General features: G+C 36.6%; 1 protein-coding gene across 2 annotated transcripts; it reads right to left on the bottom strand.

Annotated features, from left to right (window-relative positions):
- Window positions 1–6,564: 6,564 nt before the first annotated feature.
- LOC126701541 (protein NRT1/ PTR FAMILY 2.11-like) lies at window positions 6,565–9,767 on the bottom strand. 2 transcript variants are annotated; one of them, XM_050399704.1, is made up of 5 exons: window positions 9,601–9,767; window positions 9,278–9,495; window positions 8,584–8,825; window positions 8,266–8,409; window positions 6,565–7,819 (listed from the first exon to the last, which is right to left on the bottom strand). In XM_050399704.1, exons 1-5 carry the CDS (start codon window positions 9,695–9,697, stop codon window positions 6,916–6,918), a joined length of 1,605 nt encoding a protein of 534 aa, XP_050255661.1. In that variant the 5' UTR covers window positions 9,698–9,767; the 3' UTR covers window positions 6,565–6,915. The 2 variants fall into 2 exon arrangements, with proteins under 2 accessions (XP_050255661.1, XP_050255659.1); XM_050399702.1 differs by having other exon boundaries at window positions 8,266–8,825.
- Between the last annotated feature and the right edge of the window lie 10,598 nt (window positions 9,768–20,365).

The raw sequence follows: 20,365 nt of genomic DNA, 5'->3' as shown, positions 1-20,365 counted from the left end.
AAGATGGACATCAAAGGAAAGAAGGCCGTACCATGCCCTTGGTGGAGTTCCATATCACTCTCATGGCAGTAAGCCACGTCCACGTCACTGGGGATACTAAATTTACTCCTAAAGTTAGCCAAAGCAGCCGGGGTATCTAGAAGGTAAGAATAACCCATCTATAAAGCCTAAAACTACAAGAATAAAATCAAAGAAACAAAGTTGAAGGAACAGGAAGGGAAAAAGAGACTTACGTTGGGTTCTAAGGAGGAAAAGAACGCTGAGCAAGCAAGCACACAGAAAGGTGGTCGGCAGAGAGTAGGCGCTAAAAATCAGAGGCAAAGGAAAAATGGAGTGACGTTTGGAGAAGAACTATTTATAGAGCCAGAAGAAATGGGGAAAGAAGAAACGCTTAATCAAACAATAAATGGGCACAGCGAACGAGCGACCCAGCAAATGCCAAGCGTAACCGATTTGCGCACCGCTTCGGTTCACGAACCGTCAGGCAATAATGACGTCTGCGCCTGGCGCCGCGAAACGGCGCGTCTTTTGAGATGGCTATTAATGAGAAATGACAGCCAGAAGTCCCAGACTAAAAGATTCCCGAGGTCAAGAAGCCCAGGCAGCTCCTTGATTCTCCTCGGCAACCGAGTATGAATCAAGGGGGGGCTATTGTACGGCACCGAGCTCCCAAAGCCCATACAGGCCTTGGGCCCAGACCCATCTAGGCCCCGGGCCCAAGCCCATACCAGCCTTGGGCGCAGGCCCAGCAGATAGTTCCCGTTACCTTATGCCCTTCTTAAAACTGCCTTAGGGCCAAAAACAAGTTTTGGTTATTAAGCTCCCGGGGTTGACCGGTTAACATTTCCCGGTAGAGCGCATGAGTCAATACCCGGGAAGGTCATGATATGCACGGGAACATGAGTCGCCGAACACAATCGGTGAAAATGGAGCCAAGTTCCAAGATCATAAATGCTGCACCGCCCTCTCACCTAAAACAGCCACTTTAACCAGATAATACTAGACCTTCAATAGCACTAACGATGAATATAATCATGGTCTCCCCACTAACCTTGGCTATAAATAGAGGAAAGTTGGGAGAAGAAGGGGTTCAGAAAAAATTGAGAGAAAGGAGTCAAAGAGAGAGCTTTTCAGCTGAGTGTTGCTTTGAGTCTCTCTGCCGAGAACGACCCATTGTAGGAAATCCTTAAACCCACTACAAATAAATTGTGAGCCCAAGGGATCTAAGGCCCAGAGTTCTTGTACTTGGTTCTTACAATATATATATATATATGTTATCATTGGTGTATAAGAAAAATGGCAGCAATAGTGAATTGACTTTTGTAAAAGTTATACTATATCTTTGTGGTGTTTCATGTATATGGTTCATAATACTCTAATCAAAATTACCATTTTAATCAATGTTATTGATTCCGTGTTGGAACGGCCGGAATATTTCTTACTAGTATGCAAGTCGGTATGAGAATAACTTACGTTCCACCTCAGGTAAGATTTCGGCCTATTTCGGGTCATTCCGACCAATTACGTTCCACCTCATCTACACTGTTTTGGGCTTCACTGTTTCTCGTTCAGCTTCAACATTGTCTCTTTGAGCCACCACACTTCTCTATTGTTGACATTTCCTTTGTTAGAGAACACTTACCTGTTGAGTGTGTTAGGGTCCAGCCTTGATTGTGTGAGGAAACGTTAAAACCATAGAAAGCATTCAAAAAAAAAAAAAAAAGCAGAGAAGTTTATGGAGACTGGAGAAGAAGAATGGAGGAGATCAGATGGAAAGGACATGGCAAGTGAAAATGGAAAATACGTGTGGAGTAATGAAGATTGCAAGGAAACTTCTAGGAAATTTCATAGTTCAAAAACTAATCCTAGATTCTTATTTATTTACAATAATGCCACAAGTAAAAAGTTAAAACATAGGGTTCGTTTGGATACAACTTATTTTGTTGAAAACTGAAAACATTGTAGCAAAATAATTTTTAAATGTGTGAATAGTGCTATGAGACTTATTTTTAAATTTTTTTTTATATAAATAAAGTGGTTGTGAGTTTCATGAATAGTGCGTGAACAGTAACTTTGTCTCCTACCCAGAAATGCGTGCATCAAAAAAAAAAAAAAAAGAAGGAAAACACCGGACGCATATGCGTTGGCTTTTTCAACCGGATCCAAACAGTCACATATTCTCATAAATTTTTTATCAACTTTACTTCATTTGATTTTAAGGTGAAAGAGTATACACTATATATTTATTAATTTGTTTACAATTATTCAAAATGTGAATTTTATTTGTAGAAAATTAAAAATATTAAAATTTTTTTTAATCCGACTTTATTTAAGATTAAAAAAAATTAAATTCATTATTTTATATAATATATATATTATATTTTTTTAAGGAACTTGAAACACCTAGAAATGGTATGTCAAAATAAGTCGGTACCGAAATATTCCGTTCAATTGGACAAAACAGAATGGGTTCCGAAATGAAATTAATAACATTGGCTTTAATTAGTAAATTGTGCAAAAGATTATAAAATGAAGAGGTTGAGTAGATAGGATAGCATTGCTGCAAGTACATTAAGCATTAATCCATTAATTTGATCTTTGTAAAACTCATTACTTAACTGCAAGTTTGCAACACGGTAATTGGCTCTTGACTTTATAATTGCTCAATATATTCTAGAAGTCGTGTACTTCTTCTGAGGTTGACTTAGGATTTAATTAACACCTAACGACTTTATTCACTACTCAATACTCAATAGTCAATACCCACCATCTTCAAATTATTTTTTTTTTGAGTCAATTCTTCAAATTAATTAGTCATAAAAGAAAGAAAGAAAGAAAGAAAAAAAAACCCTACAAAGCATTATTATTATTATATTAATTGTCTGTGGAAGATGGCAAACCGCGTTACGTGTCTCCCGGTTGAGCAAAGACAAAGTTAGGTCATTTCCATTATATTATGTAGTACCTATTTGCCTCAAACCCTTGCTTTCAATGCCAACGGGGGTGTGTATATATATATATATATATATATATATATATACACACATACACAAGTGTTACAATATACTGATAATCTTGCCGCTCGAACGCTTTTCCTTCCAAGTACTTTGTATATTAAAATGTGTCAATTAAACTACAAGACCATTAATAAGAAATAAACATTTGATTTCAAAATCATAGGAGTTTATGACTAAAGTTTATTTATAATAACACGTCAGTGGTTTACAAATAAGTCAGATATTTAAAGAAATGATTATGATACACTTGTTATTGTACTACACATTATCATTTTAAATACGAACATTTTGCATGAACTTGTCGACATAGTATGTAAGAGTGTCCAATCATAAATGTGTGAAAACGTCCATTGTTATCTTAAAGTTGGCTAGAAGTACGAACATTTTGCATAAACTTGTGGACACAGTATGTAAGAGTGTCCAATCATAAATATGTGGAAACGTCCCTTGTTATCTTAAAGTTGGCTAGAAAATGAAAGAAAATCTAGAGAGACACAATGATCGGATATTTTTTAAACAATTAGTCAGAGTCCCAAATCCGACTGGTAGCTAGCCTAGGTTATCCTAACTACCAAATTGTAGCATGATTGCAGTAGTGAACACTATCATGTGGACCTTTATGGCTTGATTCGTAATCTTTGTGGGTTTGTTTGCAATTATTTGAGCCAGTGCCGTGCCGTCATGGTTTTAACACACTTTTGGACTTTGTGTCTGGTTTTTTTGCTGAATTGTGGACTGTCTGTTTTGAATACGCGTTTACAAGGATAATTTTATTTCTTTAGAAGGTCGGAAACCATATTCAAACGTTCCGGGAGCTATAAATCACTGTAAGGGTCCGTTTGGATACAACTGAAAATTGAAAACTGAAAATATTGAAGCAAAATAATTTTTAAATGTATGAATAGTACCGTAAGACTAATTTTTAATGAAAAATTGCTGAAAAGTGATGTTTGTGATTTTCGTAAACAGTATACGAATGTACTGTTTATGTAGAAAGTCAACATTCACAACTAATAAAAAAAAAAATGCTGAAAACACAAACGCAAAATGCAAAACATTCGGATCCAAATGCCACCTAAATAAGGAGCTAGTAGTTTGTGCACCGAAAAAATGGAATGCGCTTCTCATAGGCATGTGAGCCCATGGAGATAAGGAGTGCAGCTCTCGTCAGCATGTGGCCCATATTCTTGTGAGAGGTGCGTTTTATATATGCTTGACGCATATGATCATTTTTCCACGTCATGAGTCAGTAAGTGCTTAAACTTATGAAGATCAGTGCCAGGTGTGGTTAAAGCTCGATTTCTAAGAATTGTATAATATGCATATCAAGTTATCCACATAGTTTTTTTTATTTTTTATTTTTTTTTATTTTTATTTTTTAACGGGTATATAACAAGATAATTATTGAATGTCATATAATCTAAGTTTATTCATGATAATGGAGAAAATATTAGATGTGGCTGACTCAAACTAAATTGTTGAGAATATCTAGCCAACTCAAAAAATTTGAGATTAAGGCATTCTTGTTGTTGTACATCCCCAAGCCGGTTGAATAGTGGAGCAAGAAATGCGATCGCCTAAAACCCCAAGTAAAAAAAAAAGGCCCTTAAATTTTAACCAATAGGGTTATTTATAATCAATAAATAAAATAATTTTTTTTTTACCAGATGAAAAACAAATTAAAAAAATAGAGAAAAATGCAACGTCTATAATATTTTTCACAACAGTTTTACAACTAATGCTAAGTAGTAGGTTGCTACAGCTTATTGTTGATGGCAAAAAAAAATTATAGTGATATTTTCAAATAGAAAACAAAAAGCAGTTTAAAATCTAGGATTTGTTGTAAAAAATATTATGAATGTTGCACTTCTAAAAAAAAAAAAATAATAATAAGAGTTTAGTTAGCAAATTTTTACTAGTTCCCATCTAAATCTACCACTAACAGCACTGTTTTACTTACCATTATCAATCTACTACATCAACAAGTATGAAAAATTTTGTCAAATTTTTTCTATCTATAAAATTTCTAAAAAAAGAAAAAATTTTACGTAGTTCATGTTTATTAGTAGTAATTTTGCATCTAAAACAAGATGATCAATTTTCGCCTTAAGCCCCCAAATGCATCAAGCCGCCCCTGTACATCCCTTATTAGTTTGTTAAACGTGTGACTTTCTATGCCTGGCCTGCGAGTAGTGGTAGAACCATGAATTTTTGTTTGGGAGGCTGAGATTAAACTTTCTTATTAGTTTCTAATTTAAGGAAAACTTGAAGTACCATATTCGTGCATGCTTACATACAAATTTATGTATGCATGTATTTCTAAATGCATAAGTATTTTTAGTAATAAATTTTTAATTCCAAGGTAAGTCATAACTCGTATATATACAGAAGTTATATGCCTAAAAAATTATTTTATATGAAAACTTTATTTAAACTCTATTGAGGTGGGGTTTGGATACACGTTTTGAGTTTTGTGTTTGCGTTTTACTTCTTTTTTTTTTTTTTTCAAGCCGTGTTTCAGTGGGACTTGAGCAATTATGGCTACTGTTCATGCATTGTTCATGAACAGTAGCCGCAGCTTTTGACTATTCTTCCGTGAACAGTGCACGGATGCACTGTTCACGGACCCACAAATTCCATTTTTCAGCAACTTTTTCATTAAAAATGGGTCCCACGGTACTATTCACACATTTAAAAATTATTTTGCTACAGTGTTTTCAATTTTCAGTTTTAGCAAAATAAGTTCTATCCAAACGGATCCTGAGTATACAAAAGTTTTCTAATTTTCTATAGACATGTATAACAAATATTCAAGAATTGTTTTTCCAAGTATCAAATACAAAGACAAATTTGAGTAGAAGCCAATATGGAATTCAAAATAGTGAATAAAACCTATCAATTGGTTAAAATAAATTAAAGGAAAGAAAAAAAAAAACCATAAGATAAGAAAATAGAAATTAAAAATGAGAGAGTTTTGTGCCCCTCAAAAGAATACTACGGTGACCTACCTGTTAATCATGTTAGAGAACACTATGCTACTAATACCATCTTTATTCCAGTCTCTTTTAAAGGGCATTGGTAGCCAAAGGTAGATATCAAAGAGAGCTTAATCTAATGTGGGAAGAATAGAGCACCACGTGATGATGATTTGAGATTTTTTTTTAGTGGCTAGAGCTAGAAAGGAAAATGAAGCTGCAAAAAATTGTAGAAAGGCGATGAAGTTTCTAAAGAAAGCTATTGCTAAAAAACCAAAACTAACCACTTACTGAACTGTTGGAACTTGGGAGGGGGATGGAGAAAGTTTTAAAAACGTGAGTCTAATTGGGAAGGAGACATGGACAAGTCACAGGTGAGGGGGTCCAATTTTTGGTTGGGGCCCAGGTCTTCAAAACTAAGTTTGTGTCTCACATTTTGCCTATTAAAAATCTTGTTTTAAAATTTTTTAGAGGGGTAATGCGCCCCCCCGTACTATCTACTTAGTTCTGCCCCTGTCTGCAGGATACTTTCTCCATATAAGTCCTAGACATAAATTAGCAACAAACCAGAATGAAACTCAGAAAGGAATACATTGTGAACTGTCATTAATTTTGACAACTAACACTTCTGAATTAACATGATGGAAAGTTGAAGTCTTCTTTTCGGTGCAAATGGGAGGAAATTGATGAAGAATGAGTATCCACCTCCTTTTGAATCATGCATTATTGCAACGCCGACAAGCTACAACAGATTGCTGTTAACTTTCCTTTTCTATGCCCTATTTCATAAAGATATATTTATCCTATAAACACGAAAATCCTTTTGAGAACACAATTTATTTTTTTATTCTAGGTGTTTAACTTTCCTTCTTCTACTTCCATTTTTTGGGGGGACTATTCTTTATTCCCTCATATTTAACGATTCAAACAAGAGGTTTTTCTTTTTCGGACTGCATTTTTCCCATGTCAACTTCATGAACACTGGTGTCGCTTCCTTTGTACTTGTACCACTTTGCACATATTATAAAGTAACCCAAATTTACGACCTCTATTGCAGCAATCAAGTAATAGAAGTAATCCAATCTCCCCTTGTTAAGATCTTCAGGCAACCATTGCCCAGTTGCAGCTCCAGAAGTAGTCCTGTGAATCACTGACACCAAGAAACTACTAAAGTAACTGGACAAAGCAAGACCAACAAATAAGAAAGACCCGCCAATGCTTCTCATGTTTTCTGGGAATTGCTTGTAGTAGAATTCAATTTCACCAACGAGAGTAAATGCTTCAGAAAGTCCTACTAGTGATAGCTGTGGTATCAACCACATGCCAGAAAGGGAAGAGATTGCACCTCTTCTTGGGTCTATACCCACAGGTTTAGTTATAGCCAAAGTTCTTCTCCTTTCTTCAACAAGTGCTGACACAAGCATGGTCATAATAGCAAGAACCATGCCAACACCCATCTTTTGCAGGACTGTGATGCCATCTTCTTTGCCTGTGAACCTTCTTAGTATTGGGATTATGATACGGTCATAAACAGGTATCCAGATAGTGAGGGCAAGCATGGTGAAGATAATGTAGGAGGCAGCAGGAATGGTGAAATTGGTATTGCCAAGGCGTCTATCAAATTGGAGGGCTTGGAATACTACGTATGTTTGTTGTTGGACTATGACAACATAGTATATACTGGCTGCAACCCATATGGGAATCACTCTCATCAAGCATTTTACTTGTTCCACTTGCTGCATACTGCAAAGTCTCCATGGATTGGCTGCTGATCCGTCAGATTTTACTTCGTCATCGGGGGTTATGATTGCAGCTTTGTCTAGAAACCTGAGAAAATCATTGCTTTGGTTAGTTAATGCATATCTCGTGGGCTATGTCAAGTAAATAAAAAAGAGTTCCTGTGTGATTGGAATATGTTGAGTGTGTCCTAATCCTAAAGGTAGGACAGTCTTGATCAACACAAAACACCAGTACCACACGTCTCTCTCTCGCTTTCCTTTTTGAAATACTCTCTTTCATATATATATATATATATATATATATATATATATATATATTTGGTTTTCTTATAATGTAATCAAAATTTAAAATGGAATAAAGAAATTAGCATCTGCACTTGATAGAATGTGAAGTGGAACAGAGTGGGAACAATGATTTTTGTTACACGTGTGATATATAATCAATTTTTAAGGTACGACACTCATAAAAAATGGCAAGAGGTATAGAGTTTTAAAGAATAAAATTTACTTTAGTAGATGAGCAGTTTCTGTTACCTGAATTGATCGGTGTAAGGAAGCTTGGAGTTGATGGTACTTGTGGGAATATGTTTAAAGAGGGAGTGCCATGGTTGCTCTGGTAACTTCAATTGCCTCTTCTTGACTGCGGCCACTATAACCTGCACTATGCTTGCCAAGGGACTACCCTCGGGTTTTAGAATCACATAAATTCGTGTACCAACAAAGAAGAGTACACATGACAAGAGCATAAGGAAAGTAGGAATCGCCAACCCCCAGGCCCAGCTCACATTGGATTGCACGTATACAATGAATGTTAAAGATACCATCATGGCAAACGTGTAGGTGAAGTAGTACCAATTGAAGAAGCTGCTGATTCCCCTCTTTCCAGATTCAGTGTTGGGATTGAATTGGTCAGCACCAAAGGCCAAGTTACACGGTCTAATGCCACCAGCCCCAACAACAAGTAGTCCCAGGCTGCTTAATAGAAATGCCATTTGCCATGGTGTTGGTCCAGGGCAATTCCCTATCTCTTTAGTTCCACAGTGGGGAGGATGCAGTTTTGCAATCGCTGCTGTTAAACACAGTACAAGCATCCCCTTTAAAGAAGAAGAAGAAAAAAAAAAAAAAAAAGAGATTAGAGATGTAACGTATCAAATGGACAGTCATAAATGAAAAGTTTACATGGATATTCTCTATTTGAATTGCTTCAATTTCATGGTTCATATTAGATATTACAATTATAAAGGTTTATTTACTGCCACGTCAAAATTTAAAATAACATATCAGTTTGTACATTATTAAATCCAGGAAACATAGTTTAGTGAAGTGAAACTATTAAGACTTGGATCCAGTTGGAGGTCCAATATGTATTGAATGGTTTATCAAATGGGAAAATCGAATTCAGTACTCTGATGCTCAACTTAGTTTGGCATCGGTTTTGTTATGGTTGTTTTCAATTCCTTAAAGGAGCATACACACATGCTCATCTAAAACTATGTTTAAATTTCATATGAAAGATTGTGAATATATAATAGTGCTATAGCAGTACCAAAAAAGAGGCGACTGAGGCAAAACCCAATGTGTTGTAACGACCAAAGTAAGTATCACAGAGGAAAGCTCCAAGTAAGGTAGCAAAGTTGGTGGTACCATTGAAGATGTTGATAAGAAGTGTAGCAGTGATGCTGTTCATGTTGAACACGGTAGTGAGATAGACCAATAGGTTTGTTGAGGTGCCAATGGTCCCTAGCTTCTCAAAAGTCTCATTGCCTGCATTTTTGGTCAGGAAACATAAGAAGAAGAAAAAAAAAAAAACGTACTTATGTTTTAGAATTATGCTCTGTCCCTCTCTCTCTCTCTCTTTTCTTTTCTTACCTATAACAAATGGCATGGCTTTAATTCCTCTGTAGTTTAACTGGGGCTCATCTGTTGTAGCGGCCTTGTCATTCTTCTCCATATCTCCCTGCTCCATCCTTTTGCTGGTTTTGTTATATGTTTGATTGTTGCATAAGATATGCTGAGAGGATATATATATAGCTGAGAGGATAGACATTGAAATTTCACCATGCTTTTCAATTGTTTAAGTTCCTTCTCAATGGAGAGTCATTTCTTTCACTTTCGGTATTACTTGTCAGAAAATGAGAGTTTTGGAATTATTGATGTATTTCAAGGTTGTCAATCTTGACCGCAGTAATATTATTGCAGGTGCATACAAAATATTTTCAATGTGTTCACGGCCGACTTTCTTTTATAAAAATGAGTTTAGAAAAATAAAATGAAAGTAAGGTAATAGCAATAACAGAAAATTAAGGCCACTCTAAGTAATCAACAACCTTAATGAAATCACAAATAATTTTTTGAGTTCATGCGTAGAGCAGCTAAAATTTATGCTGTTTGATGTAGAATTTCAACTTTTAATGTTGGCCACTTATTAAAAACCATTTCATATGTTGATGTAAATTCCAATTAACAATCATAAATTTTATCAATAGGGGGAAAAAATTGCCCCCCTTATACTTTATTGAAGTCATTTTAAGTTAAGAATTCTAAATTCAAATCTTTCTTTTTAATGCCTTGTTGAGATAGACGAAGCCTTAATACTTATTTGTTATCAATCTAGTAAACAATAACGAGTTTATACAAAATAGAAATAGAGAATGGAAAATAAAAGAAGCAATCACACAATAAAAAGATAAAGATTTTCGTGGTTCATGGTTCAATTTGAGGCCAAAGTTCATGGGTCATGTTTAAGACAAAGTTTTGCTAAGAAAATAGGGTGATTATAAAAGTGGCATAAAAGTACTCCCACAAAACCAAAACTCTAAGGGGCTGTTTGGTACATGTGTTTAAACACATGTTTTTAGTTTTTAAATAATATTACACGCATTTTCACACATTTTTTCATCCACACTAATTTCTAAAAAAATTAAAAATTATTATTTAAATACACGTATCAAACATGCCCTAAATATACTTAGCACACCACAAGAAGTCCTACTTGTCTAAAGCTTGTGTGCAGTTTACTATAAGTAAAATCTAGGTAAAAATGTGACTCAATGTCCTTTTTTTGCCTTTTTCTTCAATGAGCTGGCCTCCTCAAGGAAATTGATTGGCCCCCCCCCCCCCCCCCCGCGGCATGGCCCCACCGGTCAATGGCCCTTTCCAACCTCAAATTGCTTTCCCAAACACGCAGATATTAGCAAATTAATACTTTTTCCTTTTTGTTTTTATATATATTTTTTTACTAGCTTATTTTTCATTTTCTAGTAATTTCCATTTCCCAGTACTTTACTTCGCCATGAACCACTCAATTCTAAAAGACTCTCAATTTGGTGTAATATTTCTAGTCTCACACTTCATTGACTTCCATCCATTTAATGGTCTCATAGTCACGTTCTTATTCAATTACTTTCTTTTTCTTAATAAGGAGTTTTCTTACTTGAAGTTCAGGGAAAATAGTTTTAAAATCTTGAGAGTTTCAAAAATTTGCTTATCTTTATTATTTATATTTCAGTTCAATTTCTATTTATTTATCTTGTGGCTTATGATTTTAATTTTTTTCTTTTTAATTTATAAAGGCAATTGATTATCTGTTGATGAATACACTTTTGTTGTTATATTGGTATGTTTAGTTATTCGATTCTTTAAAGAGAAGCTAAATTTGATGGCAAATGTTTTACTCTTGTGGCATAATGCCCACATTGCCACTTTAAGGTCTTGATGCTGAGTCCTTTTTTTTTTTTTTTTTTTTTAACATTTTTTATACATGTGTATTGCAAAATAGAAAATTTTTGTATACTCAAAAAGATTTGGAAAGATATAATGCTCTCATAGGGTTTTGAGTTTTTACTTGAATGGTGATTCAAAATAATAGTTTAATCTTGGCTCCAATAAAAAATTTCTAGTTCCGCCCTTGTGTATATATATAATGTAGTTGGTAGTTATGCGTACGTATGTAGCTTACTTTTAAACTAAAAGTTTAATCTACATTCAATACGGCTAACATTATATTCGTAGTGAAATACGTGTCTGTTACTATTATACATGGCAAAACGGGTTAGAATTTTCCGACCCGACCTGAAAAATACTTGACCCGAATCCGATTTTTTTGACCTGAAGCAAAAAATGGGTTGACCCGTGACCTGACCCAATTTTGTTACGGGTCAACCTGACCTAACCTAAATAACCCGTGACTCGACCAGGCAAAAAAAAAATTCGCAAAAAAAATATTTAAACTACGTCCATACTAGGTGCATAAAAGCATAAAGCACCAGAACCGAACCAATAGTCAATAAATTACAAGACAAGACAATAACTTCACATGAAATTTGACTATTTGAGCTTCACAACCATCAACCAATAATGCTTCAACTCCATTACCTCCACAGACATGACACGAGAGAATGAGACAAGGCAACACAACACAACCCAACCATTAAAAAAAAAATCTCATTCATTGACTAGCTGACTTACTAGCTACAAGTTACAACACAGCACAACCATTAAAAAAAAGAAAAAAGAAATCTCATTCATTAACTAGCTTAGCTGTAGTCCAAAGCCAAAGCCCAAAGGCACAATTCACAAACATGAAAGACAAAGAGTGAAACATGACAACCACAGCCACAAACGTGACGTGAGTCAGTTCCTCACTTCCTCTACTCTTGTCTCTTGCACTGCGCCTCTACCCTTCTTTTCCATTTTCACACTTTTTCAGTCTTAGCGCCTCTACTTCTACACTTTCAAATTTTTATAATTATACAATTTTAATTCTTTATTGATTTGCTTTCATGGTACCTTGAGTTATACTAAAATATTGTATTGTAGATGAAGATGCTGACGAAATTAGGAAATTTGAGCTACAATTTGCAAGTATGAATATTTGCAGTGTTGAATTTACTACCAACGTTGAGGAGATTGAGATTGAGGTGTAATTCTTTTAAAATATTTACTTATTCTTCTTTACTTAATATGTTATGTTTATTTTTAAATCTTTTTTTTTTGTTTATTTTATATTTCTAAGTAATCTAACTTTACTATTATTTTAAATGGAATAGGAACATGTGCACTTAAAAAGGCCGATAACTTGATATGGTCCATGACATGTATTTTTTTTTTTTTTTTTTGTGGGAATGATATTATTAGTAATGTAAACTTAACATATACTTTTTACAAGTTTACAAGTTTTTATCATGTGTGTGAATGTAGAAGCAAACTCTGGCTTACTAGCAGGATTCCCCTTCTAACACCCATTCTATTTTGGTGGTCTTTAAAGCTGAATAAGCTGGTCTTGCTAGCTACTACTAGGTAGCTTTTCTATATACTGGTGTAGGACAATGAATTGTACAGCCGTAAATCAAGATGAATGAATGGAGGATCTAGAGACTAAGCGCACAAATTGTGCTTTTAATGAGTTCACATCTGCACCGTAGTATCCTTTGGCTTTAGTGAGGAGCAAGGGAAATCCCAATTCTTTAATATTAGTGTACAATGCATGTGCATGCTATACGTGTTGGTAAATTACTAAATTGGATGTATACATCAGCTAGTTGTACTCCATTATAGTTAGTCATTTTTTACTTGCTACCTTCATTTTCTCTTTCTACTTTAGATTATACCAAGATTAACTTCTAGAAAGCTGGAACAAGAGTTGCACCAAATTTGGGTATTTAGTGTTTAGTGGTAATTGGTAAGTGGTAACAATATCACCAGTGAGAATTTAATCACAGTTGAGGAACTCATAAACAATTGACAGATTGTATCTATTTCAAAAAAAAAAAAAAAAAAAAAAAAAAACTTGTTTGAAAAATATGAGTCAACCTAACCCGACTTGCGACCCGATTGACCCACAAACTCAATTGACCCGACCCGAACCGCCCATTTTGCCACGTCTAGTTACTATGCTAAATAATCGTTTGAAGGATAAAGCAATTATTGCCTGGACGTCAAAGACTCAAAAATTCACAAAGTTCAAAAAGTTTAGAAAGCTAGCAGTGTTGGAGTAGTCAAAAGTTGCCATTTATCTCTTCCAAAAAAAAAAAAAAAAAAAAAAATCTCTTAAAAAAAATCTCTTAAAAAAAATCAAAATCAAAATCAAAATAAAAAAATTTGACAATCATTAAATCTCTTTTACTTTCTTCCAATTTAATATAAAAAATTGATTAAGTTCACAATATTTTCACAATAGAATAATTCTTAGATACTCTTAAAATATGGTGAATGGTTTCTCACATTCATGATGAGGTCCACTTATTAAATTCATAGTGGAGTTCACTATCAATGTGCAAGGAGGGAAAACTATTTTACTATACTTTGGGAGTACCTAAAAATTTTACTTCATAACAAATCATAGATGATAAGTTATTATTGATTCTAATTTAAATCCACAACTTAAATTACTTTTTTGTCCATTCGTAACAAGCAATAATAATTTGCCACTTTGAATTTGCTATGAAAATATTTTAGACATAACATTTCTCTTTTCAATATGTCTTATTTCTTTTACATTCCCCCCCCCCCCCCCTAACTCTTTTATTAAGTATATTATTTCAATTAAATTGTTGAGAATTTTCTATATATTGAATTATTTCATTTATCTTTAAAAAATTATATGCTTAATTTTTTTCGTATTTTTATTATGATATTTTAAAATATAAACGTATTATACTCGTACTATACACGTACTGTGTATTTTCCTTTTTCGTATTTTTTTGACGAATTTTTGAAACGTACTTTTTAAAAAGATACCAATCTATACCCGCCCGTATACTTAATGTATTATACGCATACCGTGTATTACTCTCTCTCTCTCTCTCTCTCTCTCTCTATATATATATATATATATATATATTATGGTCCCCAAACCTATGAGAGCAATTGTCTTGGGCAAAGGATTTGGGCCCCCAATTTATTTATTAGTGGGTTTCTTAACAATCCTATGGGTATGGCTCCAAACACCAACTTAGTCCAATTTGTATCTTTTCTGTGAACTTTTAGACCTACACACCTCACCCTTTGGTATTTCTTCTTCTTCCTTTTTTACTCACACCCCCTCTCTTTGTTTCTACTATTTTCCTAATTTTTCCTAGTTATTCCAGTTTTTTTTCAACCAGCCCCCCTTGTCTAACTTCCCTCTCCTTATACAGTCTCTCTTTAGTGGGATACTAATCATTATTGTTTTACTAATTCTCATGCATCTCCACTTTTGCTAGAATCCCAAGAAACCATCATGCCTTCTGAGGATTCTCTTGAAACTTGTTCCAAATGCCAAATAGCTTTCGGTAGCGAGTTCCCCAAAGGCACTAACAATTCTCGGCAATCGACTTTGGTTTAATCATTTCTTCATCGATTTCCCATCACCTTATCAATTAGTAGTAGGCTGAGCACTATGGGATTCCCTCAAATGATAATTTCTATGTCCTAATACATGTGTTGTCGGGCTGGGCTCACCCCAATTGGGTCTGAGGTCCACTTCCATCTTATGGGCTGGCTTTGGCTACTTAGGTCGATCTTGGGCTTAGTTAAGTGGGTTGATACTGATTTTCTGGGCCCAAACCCCCCACAATAACCCCCCATAATCCTATTTTCACGAAGTGGGGATAGGATCAGGGATTCCTGCCTTGATGCTCAGCTAAGCTTTTCAAAAATGACAGTTATACCCCAGGAAGACAAAACGTCACTCCATTAATACAGCAGACTTGACAGCTTGCTCTTTGTGAACGCGTGGCAGCATTTGACACATCGAACGGTCTTGATATCTGGCGCTTTGATTACCAAGGCACGCATGAGTAGAAACAACGGTAAGTATTGATTAGTTGTTTTGCAGTTACATTAAATGACCTTTTTCCCTATAAATACTGTCATCCTTCTCATTTATAACTTTCTTTGGTTACTTTCAAATTTAGAATCATTCTTACTCTTTCTTCCTGAGCCCTTAAATTTCTCCTGAGACCACCCCTTTTATCAAGAAGTTACTCAGTAAGTCTTCTTTCTCCTGTTTCTTTTATTCTCATTCTTTCATAGTTATCTTAATAGGAAAAGATGGGTTTTTCGTACCTTTTAAACATAAATGCAGACGTAGAATCCTTCAAGACTAGGTTTAATATCCTTCGTGGCGTGAAAATACCATATTGTCACGAGGGAGATATAGAAGACCAAAGATTGCCTCATATGGTCCTTTTTCCTTTAATGTCAATACTAGAGGGTGGGGTTAGATTTTCAATAGATCCCCTTTAACTTAGAACTCTTAGTTTTTATGGGCTTAGCCCCAACCAATGTTTGCCTAACTTTTATAGGGTAGTAAACTATATGGGGCATCTTAATCGACTGTACGACCTAAACCTTACACACCATGGCATTAACTTCCTTTGTGCTATTTAGGGAAGCCTAAGGAACGGGTATTACCTTCAAACCCAAAATACCATGGTTAGGTTGATATCTTGTCTCCCCGATTCCAATAGGAACTCTGCGGGGGAGTTCGTGAGAGTGAGCGGGAACTAGCTCAACGGAGAACTCATCTGTTTGACCTCTTCCCGCCAGATAGGTCGGCACCCTCTTTTCTGATTCTTTAGTATGACCCTGTAGTGTGCATTTTCACTTTAAATTTTCTTTTATCTCTCTCTCTCTCTTTGTTGTTGTTGTCGCTTTTTTTTTTTTTTTTTTTTTTTGTTCATACATTCGGTGTTTTACTATTGCCATACGTATTTTTGTTAACTTTGTTCGTTGTTCCCTATTGTAGACTCCAAAAGGTTCAAACTTGACCTGAGCGTTGTATGAGCTCAGGAGCTGAACTTTGTCTTGTGCTCAGAAATATTTGTGCACTACAATGGGCAACTAAGAGCCTCTCACTTGATTCTTGATTGAGTGCCTTCGTTTACTAGCTATCAAGACTTTTAGGGAGCTTTAATAGTTGGAAGCCCCCTTTTGTCCTATCTTGACGTTTGGTTGCTTGGATTCCTGCCACGCAAGCTTACTAATGGGGAAGCTAGACATCAAGGGCCTAGAATAGTTCGAGAAAACTCACTTGAACTGGTTTGGGATGGTTTGGGCGACATGGTTTTTCACGGTCGAGCGGTGCATATTCCGATTGAAGCCTCTACTGTAAACACTCTAGTCCCCACTAATTTGATCGTGGGTAGGCCTGTCCACGGGTCGGGTTTGTGCCCAACCCGGAACTGACCTGACCAGATCGGATGGCCAGAATTTCAACTTGTCGCCGACCAGAGTGGCTGATCGGATCGAGTGGATCTTACCTTCAACGGATGGTGGTTAGTTCGGTCGGAGTTGGAGATCTCAAAATCAGCCAAAATCCGGCCAGTTAATGGCGAAATGGGCAAAAAATTGGTGATATTTTTGTTGGATTTTCATTGGGTTATCCCCGGACTTGGTGAAATCTCACCAGATTCGGCAAGATCTCGCCAAATCTAGTGAGATCTCACCAAATCCAGTGGAGATTCCATGGATCTAGCTGAGATCTTGTTGGATCTAAAAAATTTCGTCAGAAATTGCTCTTTTATTGGTTTGGTTGGGTTTCTTCGGGTTTTGGGGAGAAAACCCGCCAACTGACCTAAGGTTTTCGGATTTTGGAGGCAAAGACCCACCACCGACAGTCATTGGTGTCGGGTCAGCTAGTTCTCGGGCCGGATCGGACGGGTTAGCTAAGTGGGTCGAGTATTGGTTGCTGTTGGACACCCCTAACCGCGGGGATGGTTCAACGGCGCAATATGGCTCTCAAACATTGGTTCCCGGCAGCACATCCAGTCAGGGGACAGGTTGCCCCTCAACTGATTCCTAAGCAAGCCAATCCCCCCTTGCACCACATCAATGCAGGAAGAGGAAGAGGGCAGTTGACGACCTTACTACTAAGTCTGGTACCTCTCTTACTGACCAGCCCCCCACTACTGCTATGGATACTGCACTGACTCCACAACCCGAGGAAACCCCTTAAGGGGTTTGGCTTGTTAGTCAACCAGTTATGATTGGATCCTACGTGGCCTCTACTTCTTCAACCTCCATTTCTGGATGGGAGTGCAACTTTCAACTGGGAGACAAAGTTCTGCTCATTGACTCCTATGTTCGGACTTGGAGGAATGGCCTTGGGGGACAAGCCTTTGATACCTTTGCAAGGCTCTATTGTTGCTTATTAATTTGGACCATTACGTGGATTATCAAGACGAAGACATTGTCCTGAAGTTGAAGTAGCTCACTATAACCGTGAGTATACTTATTCCCCATTTGTTATCATCTCATTATTATTATATCTTTACATTTTCCAATTTTATAAGTGTTAATACTTGGATCACACTGATTTTTCCCTATCATCTCCGTTATCGTCCCAGGTTGCCCAACTAACCCATATGGTAGAGGGTCGGTTAAACGGCATGATGGAGGAAGCCGGCAAAGAGAAGGCTTTGAATCAAGTTGCTGAGGCCAGCTTGAATGAGAAGACCCTAAAGCTGAACGCGGTTGAATGTTGGGTGACCACCATGGAAAGGGCTTGGGAACTGGCTGATAAGAAGGCTGAGGACTTGCAAGGGAAGCTCGATGAGGCCAAAGTCGAGCTTGCTGAGGTTTCTAGCATTGTCTCCGCCCATGACAAAGAACTTGCTCACTTAAAAGAGACAATGAAGAACTGTGAGCAAGTATTTTATAACATGGGAATCAAGGATGCCGAAAACTCAGCAAGGGCAATCGTCTTTCAGGCTCGAAAATTCAGATTTGCGGAAGGTTGGATGGTAGTGATGAATGGGATCAGTCTCCCTGACACCTCCCTTTTCAGAGATGCCAATCAAATTGCTTTGCCCAATTAACATCCTATAGAAGTTCAAGCCGATGATCAATCTGGGGACCCTGATGAAAGGGAAGGACAGCCCTAGCATGAGGGAGTTGTCCTAACAAATTGATTCTCATGTGGTGGTGATTAATGAGGAGAACCTGACTACAGCCATTGCCATCGAGAAGCAAGACGCCCCCTAATCAACCCCTAGTTTGGTCCCTTCAATTGCCTGTGAAGCTCCCACAACCACCCCTATCGTGCCTTGAGAACCGACCACTTGACTTGTTGAACCATTTTCTACTTTTTTGTAGGGCTAGCCAAACTTTTTTGTATCTAGCCAAGTGATATTTTATTCGTGTATTAAACTTTATTTAGTTTACTTAATATTGAATGTTTGAACTTCTTTAGTTAAATTGTTTGCTTATTGCTCCACTTTATTTCCTTGTAACATTTAATTTGTTCTTCACATTGTTGTAATGCTCCAATTAAAGTGTGATTGCATGACCAAACCCTTTTCATACTGTTGAGGTCTAAAAAATCCCAATATTGCACCAAGGCCCAAAATAGCACAAAGGATTGCACTATAGAAAAAAAAAAGTAAAGTATTTGGGCCTTCAATAAAGAAAAGGGGGGGAGAAGCCCAAACCCATTAAGGATTATAAGTAAGAACCCAAATCTATGAATGGGTAAGTTTCAGATCTCATGAGACAAAGGGAAGAAGAAAGCCTAGCACACCAAGGACAAAAATCGCTGGGGAGCCCAAGGAAAGAATTGGGCCGGGATACCTGAGGATTCCCAGGAGCATGGGATCCTCGGGACATGCAATAAAGCCAGGGTGGATTAAGACAGTTCAGGGGGGGTGCCGAGAAACACAAGGAACAAGAACAGACATATCCCTATCAGCCACCCAATGACGCAGAAAAGAAGTCAGAGGGCTTGGGAACCAGTAACTCATGAACAAGAGCCTTGGTACCTCGGGGAACCCATGAATAAGAACCAAAAAGAGAGGAGGCTTGCGATCTTTCAACCTAGTAGAAAAGGAATCAGCTCACCTGGGAAAAATGACAAAAGGGAAGGCAGCCAAAAGGTGGGTTTGAAAAAGTGGAACCTAGAAACATTGGAGAAGGAAAGAACAAAAAACCAGCTTTCTAGGACCCCCCCCCCCCCCCCCAAAAATAGAAAGTCAGCTAGAGGCTTTTGAAGAAGAAATCCCGAAAAAAGAAAATAATGAGAAATGAGGAAAGGACCAGCCACCAATAATGCTGGCACAACAGTGGCTCTGGTACCTAGGGGAGCAAATGGAAGGAATTATTGGTTCCCTGGAAACCTTAGGATTACACTATATAAGGGGCAACAACCAACAGTGAAAGGGCATTCAGCAACAGTGAATTAGAGTAAAATCATTGAGAAAATTATGTTAGAATTCAAAAAAAGAGAGAAAAGAGAGGGAAATATCGCTCGGTATCCTCAAACAGCCACTAGAGAACACACTTGGATTCAAAGGGATTTAAACTTTGTAAGTCTTAGATGCATGAAGAGCCATCTAAGTTTGTGATATTTGAACTTATTTGGACCTTGTAACACGTCCATGTGAGCATAGTGTATTACATAATTAAGAAAGTAATAGAATATTTTACATTGTTTTAAGGATCCTTAACGCTTTATTTTGTGTCTTTCTTTACCACTTCGTTCCTTTGTTGTTTCTTGCTGTTCAATGCATATATTTCTTGTTTGTTAGCATGTATGTGTTGTAGGATTCGTGCTCTGTGCACCATTTGGTTCGAAATCAGCCCAATAACCCGCGGTGAATGAAGTCCAACCCCTTAAAACAACCAGTATTAGGCCCAGGATCCTTGTTTCTACTTGGGC

The sequence above is a fragment of the Quercus robur genome, chromosome 10, assembly GCF_932294415.1.
Source record: "Quercus robur chromosome 10, dhQueRobu3.1, whole genome shotgun sequence".
NCBI lineage: Eukaryota > Viridiplantae > Streptophyta > Magnoliopsida > Fagales > Fagaceae > Quercus > Quercus robur.
The sequence above is the reverse complement of the archived record's forward strand: the minus strand, read 5'-3'. Positions and strand labels throughout refer to the sequence as shown.

Coding starts and splice junctions, on each gene's coding strand:
- LOC126701541 (XM_050399702.1), bottom strand. CDS start 9,697: ATGGAGCAGGGAGATATGGAGAAGAATGACAAGGCCGCTACAACAGAT. Junction 9,496..9,600: donor AGCCATGCCATTTGTTATAG/GTAAGAAAAGAA, acceptor CCAAAAATGCAG/GCAATGAGACTTTTGAGAAG. Junction 8,826..9,277: donor CCTCAGTCGCCTCTTTTTTG/GTACTGCTATAG, acceptor TCTTCTTTAAAG/GGGATGCTTGTACTGTGTTT.